This window comes from Eucalyptus grandis, chromosome 9, assembly GCF_016545825.1.
Source record: "Eucalyptus grandis isolate ANBG69807.140 chromosome 9, ASM1654582v1, whole genome shotgun sequence".
Classification (NCBI taxonomy): domain Eukaryota; kingdom Viridiplantae; phylum Streptophyta; class Magnoliopsida; order Myrtales; family Myrtaceae; genus Eucalyptus; species Eucalyptus grandis.
Genome location: NC_052620.1, coordinates 40,447,167 through 40,469,922, shown reverse-complemented (window position 1 = coordinate 40,469,922; position 22,756 = coordinate 40,447,167). Strand labels below are relative to the sequence as shown.

At 40.0% G+C, this 22,756-nt stretch overlaps 2 protein-coding genes across 2 annotated transcripts; both read left to right on the top strand.

Annotated features, from left to right (window-relative positions):
* Positions 1-5,536: 5,536 nt before the first annotated feature.
* On the top strand, positions 5,537-11,824 carry LOC120288550 (jacalin-related lectin 3-like). The gene is made up of 4 exons (XM_039302610.1): positions 5,537-5,749; positions 9,514-9,675; positions 10,415-10,876; positions 11,659-11,824. The coding sequence occupies exons 1-4, from the start codon at positions 5,537-5,539 to the stop codon at positions 11,671-11,673; spliced, it is 852 nt and encodes a 283-aa protein (XP_039158544.1). The 3' UTR covers positions 11,674-11,824.
* A 1,166-nt stretch (positions 11,825-12,990) lies between these two features.
* On the top strand, positions 12,991-22,529 carry LOC120288549 (jacalin-related lectin 3-like). Its single transcript, XM_039302609.1, has 3 exons — positions 12,991-13,056; positions 21,437-21,673; positions 22,293-22,529. Exons 1-3 carry the CDS (start codon positions 12,991-12,993, stop codon positions 22,527-22,529), a joined length of 540 nt encoding a protein of 179 aa, XP_039158543.1.
* Positions 22,530-22,756: the final 227 nt, after the last annotated feature.

Genomic DNA, 22,756 nt, shown 5'->3' with positions numbered 1-22,756 from the left:
CCCCATAAATACATATCCTTTGTAAAATCCTTACAAAACGTGCATAGCCTACGTTAGCTGGAGACTCTTGCGAGACTTACATGATGAGCATGATGGTTATGCCTATTATTTCAGATCAAAATGCATGATGCAAATGAGTATTTGACTTCATTATCCAGGTATTTTTTTAATGAAGGCATTAAGTCTCTAACGTTTCGAACTAACAAAAAAATAGTCGGACCTATTGGTGATGAAAACGGGGCAACGCTCTTCTCATCTCCTGCAATGGGTAGCATAATTGTTGGATTTTATGGGAGGAGTGGTCAATGTCTTGAAGCAATTGGAGCTTATTTTGAACCGATCTCGCATCTCTACCCAGTTAAATCCATCGGCCCATCTAGAGGCCTAGGTGGATGTGCTTGGAACGACGGTATATTTAGCAGTGTGAGGGAGATTGAGATAATGCATGAAAAAATTATCTACTACGTTATGTTTGTGTACAACAAGAGTGGTGAACAAGTTTGCTCAGTTAGGCACGGTAGCTACACTGGAGAAGACAAGAGCGACATCACCAGGGTTAGTCTTTTTTTTCCCTCTTTGATTGGTCGCTGTTTACTTACTCATATTTGATCAACTGAGACGATTTTTATAGTGTTTGTTCACGTGATTTAGTGAATTTAGACTTAACAAATAGGTCTTGTTTCCTCCACTCATCTAATTTTAAGAGGTACTTTTGAGATTGTATAGAATAGATTGGGTTATCCACGGGAGTACTTGACATCAATCTTTGAATATAAGTGAGAGGATGGTCACAACGACATCAAGAGTGTTCCTGTTCAGTCGCTCACATTTCGTAGTAGTAAAACAAGACGCGGACCCTTTGGCTTGATGGCGGGGAAGTACTTTTGTTGTCCATCGACAGGAAGCAAAATCATCGACTTTTATGGGACATGCGGGGATACTCTTAAGTCCATAGGAGTGTATGCAGAGCCCATGCCGCGAGTATATCCTTTCAAAATCATTGGAACCTTTGGAGGCTCTGGTGGTATTCCGTGGGACGACGGAGTGCATACCGATGTGAGGGGGATTCGTCTCCATTCTGTAGCCGAAGTATTTTGCGGCATCGCGATTGAGTATGATAACAATGGTTCCTTCGTGTTAGGCTCTCAACACGGCGGAGAAGCCTCACCAGCCTTTCGGGTTGGTCTGTATCTCAATCTTTCCGTGTCTCTCTTTTGTCTTTAGATTCTTTTGCCTGTCTGGAAGTCGTTCAGGTTTACATTTTGCTGTTCAGTGTTCTCGGCTTCATGTAGCACAGTAGATATTTTCATTAAAGACTGAGGCGTTTCTTTTGGCATCCTATATCTCGAACCTTCACGTGTTTTCCAAGTAAGAACATGTTTTGCTCTGCTATTCTTCAGATCCCTCAAGATTATCCCAGGGAGCGTCTGGATGGGATTTGGGGTTGGATGAAAGGAAATAATGACGCTCCTGACACTGTCTTCCAGGACCCGACTATAGCTACCAAGGGGACGCTCCGCTTTTGCCACCAACGCTCCGCTTGTCGCCTGGGGCCGGAACCGGATGGTCCACGAAATTTGGTATCTCGCCGGCGAAGGTGATGGCACGATCATTTTTTTTCGGAAGGGCAGAATTACGTTTTAATTCTATTGGAGTGCGTTTGGCACCATATTAGATTAAACCCCCTCCCTCCCCCAAGCTTTTCATTTTCTTCTTTCCCCTGGCTTATGATTGTGTGAATATTCTTATCTATTTCTTGTTTCATTTAATATGCATTGGCCATGGCAAGTTTCGCGTAATCGAATGATTAACTGTGAAGATGCTCCAAGGACAGCCAAGTAATATTTTGGATGGGAAAACTAGTCATCAAAAAAAGAAAAATGGTGAAAATAATCCCAAAAATAGTTATCTAAAAATTATTTTGAAATTAGAGACGGAGATGCATTTGAATATGTGAATAGAAGTTCTCAATCACAACATGACCCTTGGATTTCATTTTATTTTATTTTATTTTGGATAGATCCAAGGGTTAGACCGGCACTCCCTCTTCATGTTGGCTAAATTGTTAAAAGGATTAATTTTAAATATATATACACAATTCACGTCCCTTATAATTCATTTGGATATAGTTCATTAATTTTTTCCAAACTAATAAGAACCCATTGTCCAACAATAAGTCCCCTCGACATTTAATTTTGCCAATTGGTTAAATTAAGAGTGACGAGCAGAAGAAGATGGACTGGCCTAGGACATCATGTAAGATGGGAGCTCCTCGATTCCTGTACTACAATCGAATAAAGATTTCTGTCTATTATATTAAATATATAACCAATCCAATTATAATCTATAAATTAATTTGTAAGATGAAAAAAATTGCAGACAAATTTAGTAAATATTATCCTTTTAGCAGCTTCTCATCAAATATTAAATATGTAATCTTTTTATTCGCAGCTATAAGTCTAATTTATAGATTGTGGGCTTGAAGCAAAAAAAAAAATTAATAAATGCGAATCTATAACTAAATTATGATTATCTAAGTTGTTATTACATCATTATTGCTATCATTGAATATCCATTGAGAAAAAAAAAACCTAGGTTATTATTTATTATCAACTAATAAGTTTAAAAATAACATGCAATAATTAGATTATATGAATGATAATAATAGTTATCTTAAGGAACTCATAAAATTTATGAAATTTATTTCTTTCAGTTTATTGGCTCACAAAATATAATTTTACCCGGTAATTTAGTTATTATTAATACAAATAATTATAATGCAATGGTGTACTAACATGCTTAATTGTCTATAGCTAAAAGAGAGAAAAAAATGCAACGAACTAAGTATCTAATATGCTTAATTGTCTATAGCTCATGAATGTATGTGTTTATAAGATTAGTTCCTACAGAATAATCTATCAAAATCTAGGGTTTGCCTAATTTTCAGAACATTTGAAATCCAGATCAAATGCGAAAAGAGTGGAAAGATCCAACTATGAAACATAGGGCGTCTATATATACTGAAAAAAAAAAAAAATCAAAGAGTAGAAAAAGGAATCTGTCAAAGATTTGACATGTGTTAGTTTAGGGAAATCTTTCATGTAATTAACCGCATTACTGTTCTATTGAGGAAAATAGTACAAAACTTCGAAGGAAATACTTAGAAAGAAAAGGTACAGAAAATGTTGAAATTTCTAATAATAACTAATTTGCAACATTGAAGTCATTAAATCTATTTGGTCTTTAACAAAACTCAAGGAATCGAAAAGCACATGTTCTAAACTGAAGTAAAAGGAGTGCGAAATGTAAGAAAAGCACCCCTTGTAAGAACAATAATCAATCTCTTATAAATCACACTTTTGCATGTTAATCTTCATAGTAACTCCTAGAAAAGACGTATTTATTATATATTCACGAAGATAAAGATTTTGTAAACCACGTTAGGCAGATATCTAATTCCTATTTATGCTCTATTATATTCTCATGAAATAAGTTTTCTATTCCTATCTTATTCATTTTCGCAAGCTAAAAGGTTTTGATTTCTATGGTCATGCAAAGGAATGCCTCGATCAAATTTGAATCAAATACGTAACTTTCTTTTGGTACCTTTACAAAATGAATTCGGAATCCCAAGCCCATGTAAATTAATATGCTCTTCTTTTTCCTTTTTTTTTCCTAAAATCTCCTTGAAGGGATAATAATGTAAATAATTCATGAACTTTAATTTAATGTGTAAGTGATTCTTGAACTTTTCATTTATTTAATGCGATCTCTAAATTTTAACTCAATATAAAATATGATTATCAAAATTTTAATTTATTCAATGTAATCTCTGATTTTTATACAATTGCCGAAGTACATGAATATGTTCCATGCTATCCTTCATTAATTCAAATTCAGGGACAACATTAATCATTTTTATATAATTTAAGGATTAAATTGAATATATACCAAAAAAATCAGAGAGCTACATTGAATAAACTATGCACATTGAGTAAAAATCTAGAAATTATATCGAACAGATTAATTATATCAAACTAATTAATTATTTAAGGATAATATTATATATTAAGTCAAAATTTATGGATTAATTCTGTCATTTTCTCAATAAAAAATGGGGGTTTAAAAGGAAGAGAGAAAAAGATGAAGAATAGATTCGGGTCCGACGCAGAAATCGAAGCTCCCAGTGAGCAAGGCGGGTATAAACCCCCACCCAAACTAATCCAACGATTCCTCCAATTCCCCCAATTCAATCTTTCAGGCAGTGATCGCATGCGGCGACGCTCGTAATGGTTTCGTTGGAGATCGAAGTCACCGAGTCCCCGGAGCGGCGACCGCCCAAGACCCTCCCGGCGAAGCGGCGGCGGCCGTCGTCGACGTGTTCTCCGCCTCCGCGTACGGCGATTTGGAGCAACTGAGGAGGTTCGTGGAGCAAGGAGGCACCTCCCTCTCGACCCCCGATGCTAACGGGTACTACGCTCTCCAGTGGGCCGCCCTCAACAACTTCGCCGACGTCGTCCAGTACATCATCGAGGTATTGCGCCTTTCCGTCGCTCGCTTCTTCTTCCTTCCGCCCGCCGTGAATGATTTTGCGCGCCCAGTCGCGCGTTCCTCGCGACGCGGTCTTGAATTTGGGGCGTGTAAAGTTGCTGCTTGAAGCATTTGCTTCCTGCTTGCTTCTGTCTGAACGTACTAATTATTGTTGTTCTTCATGAATGTCGGTGTTGGGTGATGAATTGATTGAAGAATGGGGGTAATGTGAATGCGACGGACAACTTGAAGCAGACTGCACTGCATTGGGCTGCCGTTCGGGGATCCGTTGCGGTTGCGGATGTGCTTTTGCAAAATGGAGCTTGGGTAGAGGCAGCTGATATAAATGGGTATCGGGTACTTGTTGATTCTCCACATCTTTCTTTTAAGATAATTGTTATTCTTATTTTATTTACTTTCCGTTGTTAGAGGAATTATAGCGTTGGCATGAGGGTAAAGAACGAATTTGATAATTATTAGGTTTCGTCTTGAGTTAAGAAAGGATTTTGAGCTTTTTCATGGGTAACTTTTTCTGCTGTGCTGATGAATAGGAAGGTGTGATGCCACTGGCTGTAGTGGTCATTTTCAATTTTTATGGAACCATTTTCTGCCAAAGATCATGGAATTTTATTTATGAAGGCGTGATGCCACTCAATGTGGGTCCCACGAGGACACGTGTCGCGCTCCGAGCGCTTTCTTATTTGCCAACGTTAGACGTATTTCAGACATGTCCCTGTCACGTAGCCATCGGTCCATGCTTTGGTTTTGACGATTCAAGCCCTCTTCGGTTCTTTGAACCCATAAGTCGTCTCCCTCACCAGCTGGTCTCGACGCTCCATTAAAGAAGCAGAGCGCGTACCGGCAGCGAAGCGTTGAACTTTGGTCCCTTCTTCTCATTCGCCACTTGCGCCTTCTCACTCTCTCTCTCTCTCATTCGTACGCCTTCGCCTGCGGGGAAAAGTTTCGAGCTTTTTCGCGGTCTCTCGCTCAATCCCGGATTGTCCTCATGGAAATCGAAGAAATCGGGGAACTCGTTCCATCTTCTTCCACTTCGGTTCATAGGTGGAAGTACGACGTGTTCGTGAGCTTCAGGGGCGGGGACATAAGGAAGAATTTCGCGGCCCACCTCTTCCACGAGCTGAAGCAGGCGGGGATCTACTACTTCGCGGACAATGAAAAAGAGGAGACAGGGATTCTCATTGAGGGTGTTGCGATTAAGGCGAGCGATCGAACAAAATATAGACAGAAAAAGAAAAATAAATCGGACACCAGATTTACATGATTTAATCGTAAAGACCTACGTCCACGGGGAAGCGGCGAAGCGAATAATTTCACTATAAATCAAGCGTCTGAGGAGATTACACACTCAAGTCACTCAAACACTTCTTTCGGTGTTTCCCAAACCCCAATTACACCCAATAACGCACCCAATGTTTAGCCCGAAATTCCTCAAAAATAATCTCTCAATCTCATGAAGGAATTACACGCAAATCTTACGACAAGATTTAAATCGGCTACAAACACTAATTCTTCACGAATGTAATTGCACAAACGAAAACCCGCTAGAATAACGGCGCTTCAATGCTCATATCAACAACGATGCTGACCCCAATATTCATGCAAGCAAACCACGAATATATATGCTTGTACGTGCACCGCCGATCAAAGAGGAAAATCCCAAGCCAAGTTAAATTAGGAAGTCCAACTTCCTTTAATCAAGTTTATATTTCCTTTCTTGGCTGACGAAGTTGACGAGTGCATCTCCTCTTGCCAATCTCCGCTTGAATGATAGGAATATTTCCTTATCCGCAAGTTAACTAATTTATTTTCAAAATTCAGCAATTCGCCGGGCTTAAACTCGAGACATATTTTAACAATTCCCCACCTTGGCTCGATGTTTGAGCTAAGTCACACCGCTTCGCAAAAATTCAAACTCTGTTGCCACTTTCCCATAGCCCCCGATGAGCTCAACCGCCACGTATATTATTCAAGTCCAAGCTTCGCTGAACTTCGCCATAACCGAGGACCTCATCGAATACCAACTCCACATGCACTTTTAACTGCTCCGCAAGGATTTTCTCGACACAACCTCCTTAACCGCAGATAAAACAAAACCAATGTTGTATCCATATCTATTAGGAGATCGAACACTTACTTTGTTAATTTCAGCGCTTACAACAACCGTTGGCTCTATAAGCTCCACCTCGCTACAAACACTATCTGTGTCGATTACTTTGCTAGTACCTATACTCGCTACCTCGGGAGTTTCTGGTTGCAACTCCACCTCAAGCTGAACACCGTCCGGATCCATATTAACACCGCCACAAACACTCATAGCTAGAAATACTGAAGACTTATCAAGGGTAACTTCTCTGCTGTCAACAGGTGAATTTATATCCGAGCACCACAACTGATCGCCCCACTCACCTTGTGCATAGCCATGGAATATGCACCTTACCCTCCCATCGAGCTTACCATCACTCACTCGAAAATAACACGGGCAACCAAACATTCTAAGAATAGAATAATCAGCAACATTACCTGACAACACTTTTTCAGGAGTCTGCCATTCAATAGCAGTCGATGGGTATCTATTCACCAGGTAGCTTACCGTATTTAGCACATCAACCAGGAATCTCCTAGCCATACCAGCACTAGAGATAATTTTTCGGGCCATCTCTAGTAATGTTCTGCTCATCAATTTTGCAAATTGTTGTGATTTATTGGCATTAGTACGGTGTTTCACTATGCCCTTTTTCATGCAGAATTTATTTGCCAGCTTTGAGTAAAACTCCATGCTATTGTCAGTTTGCACATGCTTGATCGACTTACCAGTCTCCGTCCCGATCAAAGCTCTTGACTGCGAGATCCTAACACCAGTATCAAACTTGTGCCTTGGCACAAACACCCAGGTGTTCCTCGAGCAGTCAAAAGACTCTCAAACAGATGCATCCGACCTCTCCGTAGCGGAATTTATCACTGTCTCACCTTGAAGTTTATACGTGCCATGATGCTTGATTCCTTTCATTATCACTAGGGTACCTCGTACAACCTTCAGAACTCCACCTTTTGAAGAATACCTGCAACCAGCTGAATCTAGGGCACCCAAGGAAATTAAGTTCTTTTTCACCTGAACATGCCTCACTCCAGTCAATGTCCTCACGATACCATCATGCATTCCGATTTTAACATCACCAACACCCACAACATCGCACTCAACGTTGTTCCCTAACTGGACTTTACCACTACCTGTGCACTGATAAGTGATAAACCAGTTTCTATTTGGTGTGACATGAAAAGAACAACCAGAATCCATAATCCATCCATCAAACGATGAATAATCAGTGATAGACAAGACATAATCAACATTATCTGCTACAGCTGCAACATTATTTGCAGAATCAACCATAATTCCCTTACCCTTATCATTCTTCAACTTAAGGCAATCTCTTCTAAGATGCCCCCTCTTGCCACGGTTCCAACAGACAACATTAGCAGTCCTAGATTGACTACGTCTGTTCATATTAGTACTACCATTACCCATACGTGTTACAGATCTTCCTATATTTTCACCTACTAGAGCAGTAGATATAGATTCGCCAGATTCTCTTCTACGAATATCCTCGCTCAAAATTAAATCTCGAACCCCATCAAACGTCAAAATTGTTGACCTAGAGAAATTACTAACAGCAGTAACAGTAGCATTCCAACTATCAGGCAATGAGGATAACAGAATCAAAGCAAGTACCTCATCTTCAAAGTCAATCTCAATTGAACTCAATTGACTAACAATCACATTGAATTCATTGATATGATCTGCAACTGATGCACCTTTTGACTAACAATCACATTGAATTCATTGATATGATCTGCAACTGACGCACCTTCTTTCATCTTCAAGTTAAACAAACGTTGCATCAAACAGACCTTGTTGATCGCAGAGGGTTTCTCGTACATATCCGACAGGGCTTGCATCAAATCAGCAGTGGTCTTCTCTTTCAGAATATTGAATGCGACGTTACGAGCCAACGTCAGCCGAATAACACCCATAGCTCGTCTATCCAGCAAATCCCAATCAGCTTGCTTCATCATCTCTGGTTTCTCCCAAGATAAAGGCAAGTGCAAATTCATCTGGTAAAGATAATCTTCAATCTGCATCTTCCAAAAACTAAAATCCTTCCCATCAAATCTGTTGATTCTCACTTTTACTTCTTCTGTCGCCATCGATTCGCTTCAACTTATCCAAACCTAGCTCTGATACCACTTGTTGCGATTAAGGCGAGCGATCGAACAAAATATAGACAGAAAAAAAATCGGACACCAGATTTACGTGGTTCAGTCATAAAGACCTACGTCCACGGGGAGAGCAGCAGCGAATTTCACTATAGATCAATCGATACAAGGAGATTACACACTCAAGTCACTCAAGTCACTCAAGTCACTCAAACACTCTTTCGGTGTTTCCCAAACCCCAATTACACCCAATAACGCACCCAGTGTATAGCCCCGAAATTCCTCAAAAATAATCTCTCAATCTCACGAAGGAATTACACGTAAATCTTACCACAAGATTTAAATCGGCTACAAACACTAATTCTTCACGAATGTAATTGCACAAATGAAAACTCGCCAAGCACTCGCTAGAATAATGGCGCTTTAATGCTCGTATCAACAACGATGCTGACCCCAATATTCATGCAAGCAAACCACGAATATATATATGCTTGTACGTAAGCAAACCACGAATATATATGCTTGTACGTAAGCAAACCACGAATATATATGCTTGTATGTGCACCGCCTCGATCAAAGAGGAAAATCCCAAGCCAAGTTAAATTAGGAAGTCCAACTTCCTTTAATCAAGTTTATATTTCCTTACTTGGCTGACGAAGTTGACGAGTGCATCTCCGCTTGCCAATCTCCGCTTGAATGATAGGAATATTTCCTTATCCGCAAGTTAACTAATTTATTTTCAAAATTCAGCAGTTCGCTTCGGGCTTAAACTCGAGACATATTTTAACAGAGGGCAAGCTGCTCGATGCGATTCACCATTCAAGGGTTTCTCTCGTTGTGTTCACTGCCAACTACGCCGACTCGCGGTGGTGCTTGAACGAGCTGGTGGAGATCCTGGAGTCGCAACAGGAGGTTCAGAGATCATCAGGGTCATGTGGTTATGCCCATTTTCTACGATGTTGAGCCATGCGACGTTCAGAAACAGAGCGGGCAATTCGGGCATGGTTTTAAAAAGCGTTTGGACACCCAAACGGACGATTTGTTGGTGCAGAAGTAGAGGGATTCGCTTAAAGAAGCTGGGAATTTGTCAGGATGGCATTTGAAAAATGATGCTAACGAGTATTCACAGTTGCAATATTTACGTCTAATTATGTTTTCTCTATGAAATTGTCAGTTACCGTTCCTTTGTGGAATGGGGGTTGAGAAAAAGTGGTGTCACAAAGTCATAAAAGACCGACTTGCCTGATAAATTTCAACTGGGTACTTCTTTGATGCTTGATCGTCTCTCAATATGTTTGATGGCTTTTGTTGTACCTTGCTAAGATTATTATTATTATTATTTTTTAGGGTGCCAAAAAGAAAAAAATTACACTAGCGTCATCTACCTACTCTGATGTTACAGTTAATCAGAGATTACTCCAGTGCTTGTCATTGTCAATATAGAGCATCAAGAATGCCATTTAATTATGGAGCAAAGCATTGAGAATCTAGACGGAGTTCAATCGTTATGGCACAAGACTAGTGAAAAGGCAAACTGTGCTACAAAATAAGAGAAAAAATCCAGTCGTCCCAATAATTAGATATCTTTTGTTTTGGGAAAAGTTAACCTAAATAATGCATCTGGAGAGCATAGAATTTTCCCCCTTCAAAGGTGATCGATACTCACTTTGCTCTTCTGCAATTGTTACAGGTACATTTAGATTATCCAACTGAATACTTGACTTTGGTGTCAGGCTACACTAGAGAAGATTCTTGTCATGTCATCAACTCTCTTACCTTCCACAGCAATAAGAGGGCACATGGGCCAATTGGCGAGGAGAAAGGGAAGTTTTTCAGTTTTCCACAAGTTAATGGAAAGATCATTGGTTTTCATGGAAGGTGTGGCATTTTTCTAGATTCTATTGGAGCTCATTTTGGCCCTGTCTTTTATCCATATCCCTTCGAAGTTGTAGGGCCATTTGGAAATGGGAAAAACCGATGGGATGATGGCAAGCGTGCAGATATCAGACAAATTGTTGTAGTCTCTGGTTCTGCAATTGAATCTGTTAGTTTTACCTATGAGGAGGGTCCTCCTTTCAGACACGGTACAACTCATGGTGGCGAAAGAAACACGGTACACTACTCTAGTATGAACTCGATGTTTGATAAACATTACCCCTTATTTTCAATGATTCTTATCTTGCCATTGCTGAAGATGGCGTCTGGGTGAAAGTGATAGACTGTTAACTTTGGAACTTAGGTATGACACCATCAACAGGAAGCAAGTTTCTATTGGAAAAAGATTTGTTTCATAAAATTGAACAATTTTTTAAAATTTTTGTATTTTAAAACAGTCGATAAGGGATATCTATGGACCTTCTGCATATAGATATTTGGTTGGTAGGATAACATCTAGTTATTCTCTCTACGCATGGTTGTTCGAAAGATGAGTTTTTTTTCCTGACAAAGAGCACTGAAGAGATAATATTTGCAATAATGGTGCATTTGTTTCATGGAAAATCAATGAATTGAAAATATTTTTCCGAAAATAATTGTTTGTATCACATAAAAACATTAATTAATATGTATCACCAACAAGAATTTATTCCTAACATTTTCCTTAATGATGAAAATTCGTTTGTTAATTCATTTTTGTAAGTGATACACCCAATCGATTCTAGGAAAGTGTTTTCCAAATCTTTAGCAAAATAAATGCACCCTGGTTGTTGTCTTCCTTATTACATCTATTATAGTTAACATGATATTGAAGTAGGCAAGATAATCTACTATTTTCTGGATCATAAATTATCATCTCGATCATCAAGAGCATCACACACTAGTCGTTGTCATCTACCGTGCTTTTGCTTCTCAACTTGTTGCATTGACATTTCTTTACCGTTTATGTGTTTGGTACAGATAAATCTAGACTAGCTAACTGAAGTTCTTATTTCGGTTTCGGGATATATTGTGAATGATTTTGGTTCTACTGTCATCCATTCACTCACATTCCAAAGCAATAAAAGGACATATGGACCATTCGGCACTGAAACCGGAAGGAAGTTTTCATTTCCAGCAACTGGTGGAAAGATTATTGGATTCTATGGGAGTTCTGGTTCCCATCTTGAATCTCTAGGAGCATATTTGGAACCAATCTCTCATCTATACCCGATCAAGTGTGTTGGACCATTTGGGGGCCAAGGTGGACACTCTTGGGATGATGGAAAATTCAATGGAGTAAAGAAAATAAAGATGATGTTAGAAGATGATGTCAACTACATCTCGTTTGACTATGATGATAATGGTGAATCTATTTGCTCCTCTACACATGATAACGAAGATGATGTCAACTACATCTCGTTTGACTATAATGGTCAGTTCATTGAATATTCTCCATTCATACTACCTTTGATCCTCTCTCTCTCTCTCTCTCTCTCTCTCTCTCTCTCGTGCACACGCCCATTTTTGTGCAACTATCAAGTTTTAGTTTTTCAAAATTACTTGAAAAGTTTTGTCAAAGTAAGTTATGAATGATTGTCACCCGCATACACCATGCACACTGATAATGTATGGGGTGTGGAAAGCATCCTAGAGGGAAATCAAAGCTGTTCAAATGTAATGAAAAATTGAAGTTGTCTTTTTGATTATATAAATTTCTTTCTTTCTTTCTTTCTTTTTGGATAAGTTTATCAAAAATATTAAAACTTATTGCTAAATGCAATCGAGTTATAAAGTTTTTAAAAAGTGCAATCAAGTCTAAATTTTATTAAATGGGTGTAATTTCAATAGTTTCATCCAATTAGGCTATGGCCATATGCTGACCCCTTTTTTTTCATTATTACTTTCTTAAGACATGGGGCACCCACAAAGTACCACATTAGAAAGAAACTTGAAAAAAAAAAAAAAAAAAAAAGGGATCAGAGATTCCTTTGGAACTATCTTTTATCAAATTCACAGTCAGCCAAAAGCCATCGCACTTTGAAGGACAAAGCTGAAAATTACCCAATTTATAATCGAAAAACATATAAATATCCATTGAAATAACCTAGGCATATAAATGCCTGTTAATAGGAAACGATCCAATGAATTTGTTGCCATAAAATACTGAACACTTCCCATAGTTATGATAGAGACATAAGCAAAAGAAAACATGATCCCTAGCATAATGCAGAAGATCTGCCAAGTTTCAATAGAAAAACACACAACTAATACTGGAATTTGGTTTCCGAGCTCGACCAGGTTCAAGCAGCCATGGCCAAACTCGACGTAGCTCAAGTCGTCATGGCTGTGAGCTCGAAGAAGCTCAAGCGGTCATGGGTGAGCTATTTGAAGCTCAATTAGCCCTGGGCATGAGTATGAAGAAGCCTAGAAGCTGGAGCTGCCACGGCCGAATTCACTGAAACTTGGGCAGCTTAAAGAAGCTTGAGTGGCTAGGGCCAAGCTCGATGAAGATCGAAAGGACAGGGTCACAAGCTCAAATTTCAGAACTTGATTGCAGTAGCTCAATAAGTTTTAGAATTTTATTGTATATTTTGAAAACTTTAGGACTCAATTATATTTTCTTAACAAGTTTTAGAACTACTAATATAGTTGTCCCTTTTTATTTTATAAATTACACGAAGGTCAATAATATGATTTATGCGAGATGGATTCCATGAGAGCAACAGGGTACCATAAGCTTTTGGTCAATTAATATGCTTTATGCAGGATGGATTCCATGTGAATAACCTGGTATGATAAGTTTTTTTCTTTTATGCTAAATGAAGCTGATGGTTTTATTAGTGATGGGCTTAAGGCCCGTCCGCCCATGTTGGGCCTAAAAGCCTGGCCCACAGGAATAGGGCCCATGGATGGAGGGACGTATAAAAGGGATGAGAAAGAGGGAGAAGACACTTTTGGAAATTCAACGTACGTACGTTTTCTCCCCGCGCGCTCTCTCTCTCTCCAAAAAGAAAAGAAAAAACATGCGTTTTCTTCCCTTCAAGGCGTCATCGGATCGAACAGGGCCAGACTCTCTTCCTCTTATCGGCGTCGGTGTCTAATCTGTGGCTAACAAGGTACACTCGAATCCGTGGTGTGCTTTACGATCGGTGATACGTGATTTTCCCGGGCTTCGTCTTCCGCATTGCTTTAGGGGTTCGATTTAGTGTCGAATCCGGTTTTTCGAGGATCCGTTATTCCCAACATTGGTATAAGAGCCCTAGTTCACGTTTTCCCGACCTGTTTGATGTTTTTTTGATTGATTTTTCGCGAAAATTTTCGGCCGTACGGATCGGGGCGAGAAATCCCGACACCCGAGCGCTGTTTGTCCATTTTTTTCGAGTTTCTGTGACTCGAAATCGATTTCTGAAGACATAGGGTGAAATGGCTCGTCGAGGCGAGTCCGGCGACATGTTGTGCGCCGCTGGGCGATGCTGCACGCGCCTACATGCGCGGCCAGAAGCCGCTGCGTGTGGGCGCGACGCGCCTGAAGCGCTGGCATCGACCAGCGCGTGTGCCACACGCGCCGGTCGGCGAACTGGCACGTGCGCGACGCTGGCGGCGAACCGGCACGCGCTGGTCGGCGGACCGACGCGTGCTGACGTCATCCAACGGTCGGTAACCTCTGGGATGACGTCAGCGCCGACAACGGTTGGCTGGGCGGTAACCGGCCGGCGATCCGACCCGACTTGACCCGCGGACGCTTGGCACGCGCGCGCGTATGTGTCGGATGACGTCTGCGTGACGTCAGCCCGGGCATGCGCGCGGCACGTGCGGTCGGTTCGTCCCGACCGGCCCGACCGGTCCGGCGACTGACGACCTGACCGTTGACCAACGACCGGCAACCGTTGACCGTTGACCTGCGTTGACCGACGACCGTTGACCGTTGACCCAAAAAAAATGTGTTTCTTTTTCAATTAAGTCTATATGGATTATATGTGATCCCTTATTTGTTCTGCATTTGTTGTAGGAACAATCCCTCCCCTGAGGTTGCGCTTACCTATTCGCGCAGTTACCGATGAACAAAAGGATAGGCTGTCTAAGTTGATAGCTGAGCTGACTGATTATCGATGGGAGAGTGGTGACTTAATTGATCATGTCCTTGAAGTCAACGGGAAAATTCAACAGGTCATATGGAATGGTCGTCCTATGCCACGATCGAGATGGTGCGATTTTTCATAAACACTCTTCCACCCGAATGGCAAGATGTGTTGAATCGCATATGGGATGTCAACGGAGCTGCTTCATATAAGAAAATTGTGATGGATTTTGTAAATGAATATTACTGCATTGTTACAAAGGAAAAGATCAAGAAATTGAACAAAAGAGGATCTTTCCTAGTTCGTGTGCTGGCTTGGTGTTAGATGTATTGGCTGTTTTCTTAGTTAAGTGTACTTTGTGGACATCTTATGTAATGCTTACTACTGATTGTTGATGTAGCAACTTTTGTATGTTAGTTGTATTATATGAAAGCATTATTTTATTGTATGTCAATTATTTGTTGCTTTCTTTTGCTTGCTGGTTCTTTGTGGGTAGTTAGGCGTGGGTAGTTATAGAATTTTTTTGTAACTTCATAGAATTTATTTTGCATATGACAATCATATTAATGATAGTTTTAAGTTAGGTTTTTTGGAGGATGATTGGAAACGTAATGACCTTTTGATTCTGAAACCTTGCTTGAAATTGTTCATTAATATGATGGTCTGTGCAAAAAGGGATGCATAAATGATAGGCATTAACTAATTCGTGCATATATGTCTGATGTGTTCAGATCAATGGCTTCAGCCACAAAAAGCATAGTTGCGGAGCTGAACAAATGTGAAAAGCTCAATGGTGACAACTATGAGATATGGCACATGAAAATCCAATATGTGCTGGAAGAGCAAGAGGCACTTGAAGCTCTTAACTGACCATGGTAGAACCCGAAGAAGGAAACACTTTGCGCAGCACAAAAGAGATAAGGAAGCATTTGCTGCATGGAAAATAAAGAACTCTCTTACTCGCATCACGTTGTTGAGCAGCATGGAAAATGATGTCATGCGAGAGTTTAGGCGTTTTGACAATGCCAAGGAAATGTGGGAGGCATTAGCGTAGATTTGGTCATACTTCGGTGACCGGGCGAGACACTCACTATTAGGTTTGACTCATATAAGAAGCCTCATGGTCGACCATGAAGCAACATCTTAGAAAGATGTCAAACATGATAAATGAGCTGAAAGATGCTGGCCATGTCCTCACGGATGAGCAGCAAGTGCAAGCAAAGTGATTCGTTCCTTGCCTCGAGTTGGGAGCATATGAAGGTGCACTCGACCCATAATGAAAATATCAAAACTTTTGAGGATGCAAATGCGCCATCTTGAGCTGGAAGAGGACCGCCTCTTGGCGGCTAAGCCAGATGCTGATCTCTATCATGCTAGTTCTAGCTCACATGGAGCTTCGAGCTCCAAGCGCAAACGCCCTAACTGGTTTGATAAAGGGAAAGGCAAGGAAGCAAGTCCTTCAGGGAAGAAACCCAAGTTTAACCAACATGAATGAGGAAAACGTCCTCGCATGAAGAAGCTTGCAAGGGTGAAATGCTACAAGCTGTGACAAGAAGGGTCACTATGCTCGTGACTGTCGTGAGCCAAAGAAGGTATGCGCCCCTTGTACTTTTCAGAACTTTACTTTTGTGTCGAGTTACTCGTGTTCTTAATCTGAGTCTAATCCTTTATGGACTGTGGATTCGGGAGCGACAGACCATGTAGCGAAGGATAGAGGATCCTTCGTGGAATTTCGACGAGTACCAACGGAACTAAGTGGATCTATGTGGAAACAACTCCCGAGCTGAAGTGAAAGGAATTGGCACATGCCAACCGAATATGTGTGGTGGACGCACTTTGTTCCTACATGATGTGTTGTATGCTCCGGAGATTCGTCGAATTTAGTGTCGTGTTAGTGTTGGTTAAATTAGGTTTTAATATGAACTTCTATAATAGAGGTGTGGATTTGTTTTTGAATACAAATTACTATGGTTGTGGTTATTTTCTAGATGGTTTCATTGTATTAGATATTGATTATGTTAATGCAAATGTTTGTTATTCCCTTCTCACGTCTCCTAATACATATGATAATGATGTGAATGTGTGGCATGCTAGACTTGGTCACATTGGCCAACATCGTATGAATAGACTAGCCAAAGAGGGCTTGTTGGGCAACATTGAAAAAGTCGATTTGCCCATATGTAAGCATTGCCTAGAAGGGAAAACGACAAGGAAACCATTTGGAAAATGTAAAAAAGCTGAATGTGAGAGGAAGGCATGGGGCTGTTTATTTCATCACTTTTATAGATGATTATACTCGATTCGGATATGTCTATTTGATTTCTCATAAATCTGAAGCAATAAGTTATTTCAAAAGGTTTATGAACCTGGTAGAGAATCAATTAGACAAGAAAATAAAAGCATTAAGATCCGATCGAGGTTGAGAATATTTATCTGATGAGTTCAGAAAATTATGTGATGAAAAAGGAATAGAAAGACAGTTGTCTATTCCATATACTCCTCAACAAAATGGTGTTGCGGAGAGAAAAAACAGAACTCTACTGGAAATAGTTAGGTCCATGATGGCGCATGCTAACTTACCTATTACCTTTTGGAGTGATGCGTTGTTAACTGCTGCCTATATACTTAACCGTATGCCTTCTAAATCAGTTACTTCCACACCATATGAGTTATGGATAGGTAGAAAATCGGACTTAAGTTTTCTTAAGCCATGGGGTTGTGCTGCCTATACACATGAGTCCTCTCACAAGTTTGGGAAATTGGATCCCAGAGGAAAGAAGAGTATTTTCATAAGATACTTGGAACACTCGAAAGGATATGTGTTCATAGGTGAGCAGGAAAGTGGTAGTATAACTGAATTTGAATCACGGGATGTCACATTCTTAGAGGATGAGTTTCCTAAGAAGGGCGAAATAGAGGAAGATTACTCATTCTTTGAAACCTTGGATCAAGATAATGATCTTAGTGGAGTTCGTCCAAGTGGGAGTAATATGAGAAGTGATGAATTGAATTCAAATCATTCTCAATTGCAACCACATGATGAGACGACATCATCGTTACCTAATCCAAGTGGGAGTATGATGGGGAATGATGTGCAAAGTGTACAATCTCCCATATGGCGAACAAGTCGCCAAAGTATTCCCCGTCGACGTTTTGACATTGAAGGGGAAACTTTTATGGTTGCTCCACAAGATGAGGATGAGCCAAGAAATATTAATGAGGCTCGAATTGCCCTAGTAAGGAAAAATGGATTCATGCAATGGAAGAGGAAATGGAGTCAATGAAATCAAACCAAGTCTCGGGAACCGGTTGATCTTCCAAAGGACACGAGCTATTGGGAACAAGTGGGTTCTCAAAATAAAGCGAAAGGCTGATGGCTCGATAGAAAGGCATAAGGCTCGCTTTGTAGCGAAGGGGTATAATCAACGTGAAGGAATTGATTATGAAGATACGTTTTCTCCTGTAGTGAGATTTACCTCGATTCGCATTATTCTGGCAATAGTGACTAGTATGGATCTTGAGTTACATCAAATGGATGTAAATATTGCTTTCCTCAATGGAGAATTAGAGGAAGAAATATATATGGAACAACCTGCTGGTTTCATAGTGAAAGGCCAAGAAGAAAGGTATGTCGACTTTTGAGATCGATATATGGCCTCAAGCGATCATCGAGACAATGGTATATACGTTTTCATAATGCCATAATGGCATATGATTTTACAATGATTGATGATGATCATTGTGTATATATCAAAAGATCCAAGGATCAATTTGTGATCATATAATTATATGTTGATGATATACTAATTGCCAGAAGTAATATGGAGTTTGTTCATACTGCCAAGAGTTGGTTGTCTTCCAACTTTGAGATGAAAGATATGGGTGAGGCTGCATACATTCTTGGAGTTAAGATTTCAAGAGATCGTTCGAAGAGATCGTTATCTCTTTCGTAAGAAACATATATAAACAAGGTTCTTGAACGATTTCGTATGCAAGATTGTAAACCCATAGACACTCCTACTGTAAAAGGTGAAGGATTGAGCCATAGATTGTGTCCAAGGACTCCACAAGAGAAGGAACAAATGAAACATTTTCCTTATGCTAGTGATGTTGGGAGCTTGATGTACGCTATGATGTGTACAAGACCCGACATATGTTTTGCAGTTGGAATGATGAGTAGATACCAATCCAATCTAGGTCCAGCACATTGGAAAGCCGTTAAGAGGATACTGAGGTATCTGAAGGGAACTGCTGATTTCAAGTTGAATTACCAAGGAAAGGATCTGCGACTTGAAGGCTATTCAAATGCTGATTGGGGAGGAGATTTAGATGAAAGAAAATCTACCTCGGGATTTGCTTTCTTCAACAATGGCGCCATATCATGGAGCAGTAAGAAGCAAACATGTATAGCCTTATCCACGATGGAAGCTGAGTTCGTGGCATTATCAGCAGCAGTACAAGAAGGAGTTTGGCTTAAGAGATTTTTGGATCATTTAGGTGTTATTGAGAAAGCTGCAAATCCATTATTGGTTAACTGTGATAGCCAAGCAGCTATAGCGTACACCAAAGATCCAAAATATCATGGCAAGACCAAACATATAGATACAAAGTATAACTTTGTCAAGGATATGGTTGCACGAAAGGATGTGAACTTACGTACATATCTACGCATAGAATGGTAGCAGATCCTATGACAAAGCCAATACCTAGAGATGTGTTTTGTGGTCATGTAAAATCTCTAGGATTGCGTAGAGTCGATGTCTTGGATTGTAATTTACCTGAGTTGTTCACATTTATGAACTAGTGTTGTTTCATTATTAATGCCTATGAATCTTTGTTTGATCTTTATGCATCTTAATGCTCAGTGCATTACTTTAAATTGAGAAAGTATGTCGGATAGATAAAAGATTAACCCACTCACACGGGTAATCGCCTCTATTTACTGTGTGATAAATAGAGATGAGACTGTTTTTAAGCTTATTATCTAGGTGATAATCGAGAGCTCAAGCTTAAAATACGTATGTCGCCTTAACTGAGTGTTAAGATGAGGACATAATACTTACTATGTCCGAAAGTAAAATACCCACATATTTTACTTTATCTGTCTAAGATGCCGATGTGAGTTCGATGAATTTTGTAAATGAGTAGATACGTGAACTCAAGTTAGACATTGGGTATGTACGAACTATCATCTGTACGGTATTGAAAGGTGTAGACATACGCTCCATGGGAAAGGAGTTAATACCGTAATACGTATTTCATACTACGTATGCATGAGTCGACCAATAAGAGTGGCAAAAAGTTTGATCTCAACTTTTATGACGTGTGAGACTCTTGAGGAAAAAAGTTCATCAATTTTAGTGCCCTCATGACTTTTACTTATTCTCAAGGTTTCTATTTAGTGTTTGCTATCTTAGGATGTTGCCAATGGTCATGAGTTGATTCGATCTAATGGGACATTTCTAGAAAAGCAAGCTGAACTGAAATTGAGAGTTTGAAGGAAGAGGAAGATCGATTTTGGGGAATCACATTATAGTTTTGTATTAACTGGTCGACCAATTATGACTGTCTTTGTGATAATTATAATTGTGAATACAATACATATATCATTGTTTAAAAGAGATCAAGAGAGATATAAATGTGATCGATCAATCTAGGGTACTGCATACTAAATTTACTCAGAGTGAGACGCCCATTATGAGCTGCTATATATTCCTAACAGATGCATAGCAACGAGCTCTCAAAGTATGCTGGTCGCACGGATTATTCACCGGTATGAATGTTGAAGAGAGGTAAAGAGAATCCTGTTCGGCCCACCATGTGCGAGTGGGAGATGATGGTTTTATTAGTGATGGGCTTAAGGCCCGTCCGCCCGCCCATGTTGGGCCTAAAAGCCCGGCCCACAGGAATAGGGCCTGTGGATGGAGGGACGTATAAAACGGATGAGAAAGAGGGAGAAGACACTTTTTGGAAATTCAACGTACGTACGTTTTCTCCCGCGCGCTCTCTCTCTCTCTCCAAAAAAGAAAAGAAAAACAGTAAGCGTTTTTTCTTCCCTTCAAGGCGTCATCGGATCGAACAGGGCCAGACTATCTTCCTCTTATCGGCGTCGGTGTCTAATCTGTGGCTAACAAGGTACGCTCGAATCCGTGGTGTGCTTTACGATCGGTGATACGTGATTTTCCCGGGCTTCGTCTTCCGCATTGCTTTAAGGGTTTGATTTAGTGTCGAATTCGGTTTTTCGGGGATCCGTTATTCCCAACAGAAGCAAATCAGCAAAGGGCGCCAGTGAACCTTAATGATCTATCATCTTATTGTTGACCCTAGAAGTTTGATGTAAGAATATTAGTCTTTAGAAATTCTCGGGTCTAGGTTGCATGTGGATCCAGTGTTTTCTTAGGCCACTATAATCTATCTATCATCTTTGATATGGATCAATATAACAGTTAAATGCAACAAGTACTTTTCAATTCTGCAGGTTAACTTGAATTACCCTCATGAGTTCTTGACCTCGGTATCATGATATATCAGACATGACTGTTCTGTTATTCAATCACTCACGTTCGAAAGCAATAAAAAAAAGGCTTGGACCCTTTGGTAAGGAAGAAGGGAACTTCTTTCGCTGTGCATTGACGTGCAACAAGATAATTGGCTTTCACGGAAGGTCTGGTATCCAGCTTGATGCGCTGGGAGTCTACTTTGAACCAATTTCTGACCTTCGTCTCTTGAAATCCATTGGGCCATTTGGAGGAGAAGGTGGCGATCCATGGGACGATGGACATAGCACAGGTGTGAGAAAAATAATTATAAAATGTGGATTAGTTATTGACTACATTGCTGTTGAGTACAACAAGAATGGGTCTGTGGTTCAGGGCCCTAGACATGGTGGAGGTGGAGGACATCTAACGCATGAGGTATGGCCCTTTAGACATTTGCTTAATCTTATGAACGTGCAGCTTATGGGTTGTTGCTAAGGTTTTGGTTTTAAGTGGTCTGGAGGTCACGTTTATGCACATGAGCTAATTATTCTAAACAGAGCGTGGAGGTAAAAGTAAGATGATGAGAACAATCTGGATTTTGAGTTTGACAAATGATCTCGAATGAGAAAGTCATTGTTGGGGCATGATGTTATATCATTATTGAACAGGGACTTCTCTTTGGTTTTCCAACCTTCCTCGGTTCCATTTACGATGAAAGCACTCAATACATTCAGAAAAGTACCGCCTCTGAAAAAGGGGGGAAAAAAGAATATCGAAAGCTATTTTTATTTTATGACTTTTAAGTCTGAGAACAATTTTCCCAAATTTTAGTAGCTGTTCTCAAAGAGCTGCCAAAGCATTTTTTAAGCAATTGCCTAATTGCGGCGGACCAATATAGGTTTACGCTCTAGATGCAGTGGAATTATTTAGTTAGCTATTGCATTGTTTGTTTAAATAGATACAACTTATCAACCGGAGTTTTCTGTTTTTACCGATTTTCAAGATTCTGTGGTTGGGGTTGGGATTAAGTATGCTTGTCTTTCTAATTTTGCAGATTAAACTTAATTATCCTGGAGAATACTTGACATCATTTTCTGGTCACTTTGAATCTTATCGGGGGCAGATTATGGTTCGCTCCCTCACATTTCAGAGCAATGAAAGAACTTATGGGCCAGTTGGTCAGGAGATCGGGAACTACTTTTATTTTCCATCAATCGGTAAAAAGATCGTCGGGTTTCATGGGCGGTCTAGATGTTGGGTTGATTCACTTGGAGCACATTTTGAGCCTTGACATGTTAAGCTCCGCCTTTATATGCGCCATACGGTCAATGTTGAGTTTACCCGTATACATAATGTAGAATTGGGAAATCAAAGCCATTTAAATGTACTGAACGATTGAAGTTGTCTTTTTGATTATTTAAATTTCCTTCCTTAATTTTTCTTATGTAAGTACATTAGTAATTCTAAAACTTGTTGCAAAGTGCAGTCTAGTTCTAGAGTCTTTAAAAAGTGCAATCA

Coding starts and splice junctions, on each gene's coding strand:
- LOC120288549 (XM_039302609.1), top strand. CDS start 12,991: ATGGCCAAACTCGACGTAGCTCAAGTCGTCATGGCTGTGAGCTCGAAG. Junction 13,057..21,436: donor AGAAGCTCAAGCGGTCATGG/GTGAGCTATTTG, acceptor TCTGGTATCCAG/CTTGATGCGCTGGGAGTCTA. Junction 21,674..22,292: donor GAGGACATCTAACGCATGAG/GTATGGCCCTTT, acceptor CTAATTTTGCAG/ATTAAACTTAATTATCCTGG.
- LOC120288550 (XM_039302610.1), top strand. CDS start 5,537: ATGGAAATCGAAGAAATCGGGGAACTCGTTCCATCTTCTTCCACTTCG. Junction 5,750..9,513: donor TTGAGGGTGTTGCGATTAAG/GCGAGCGATCGA, acceptor TTCAAAATTCAG/CAGTTCGCTTCGGGCTTAAA. Junction 9,676..10,414: donor TCCTGGAGTCGCAACAGGAG/GTTCAGAGATCA, acceptor CCCCCTTCAAAG/GTGATCGATACTCACTTTGC.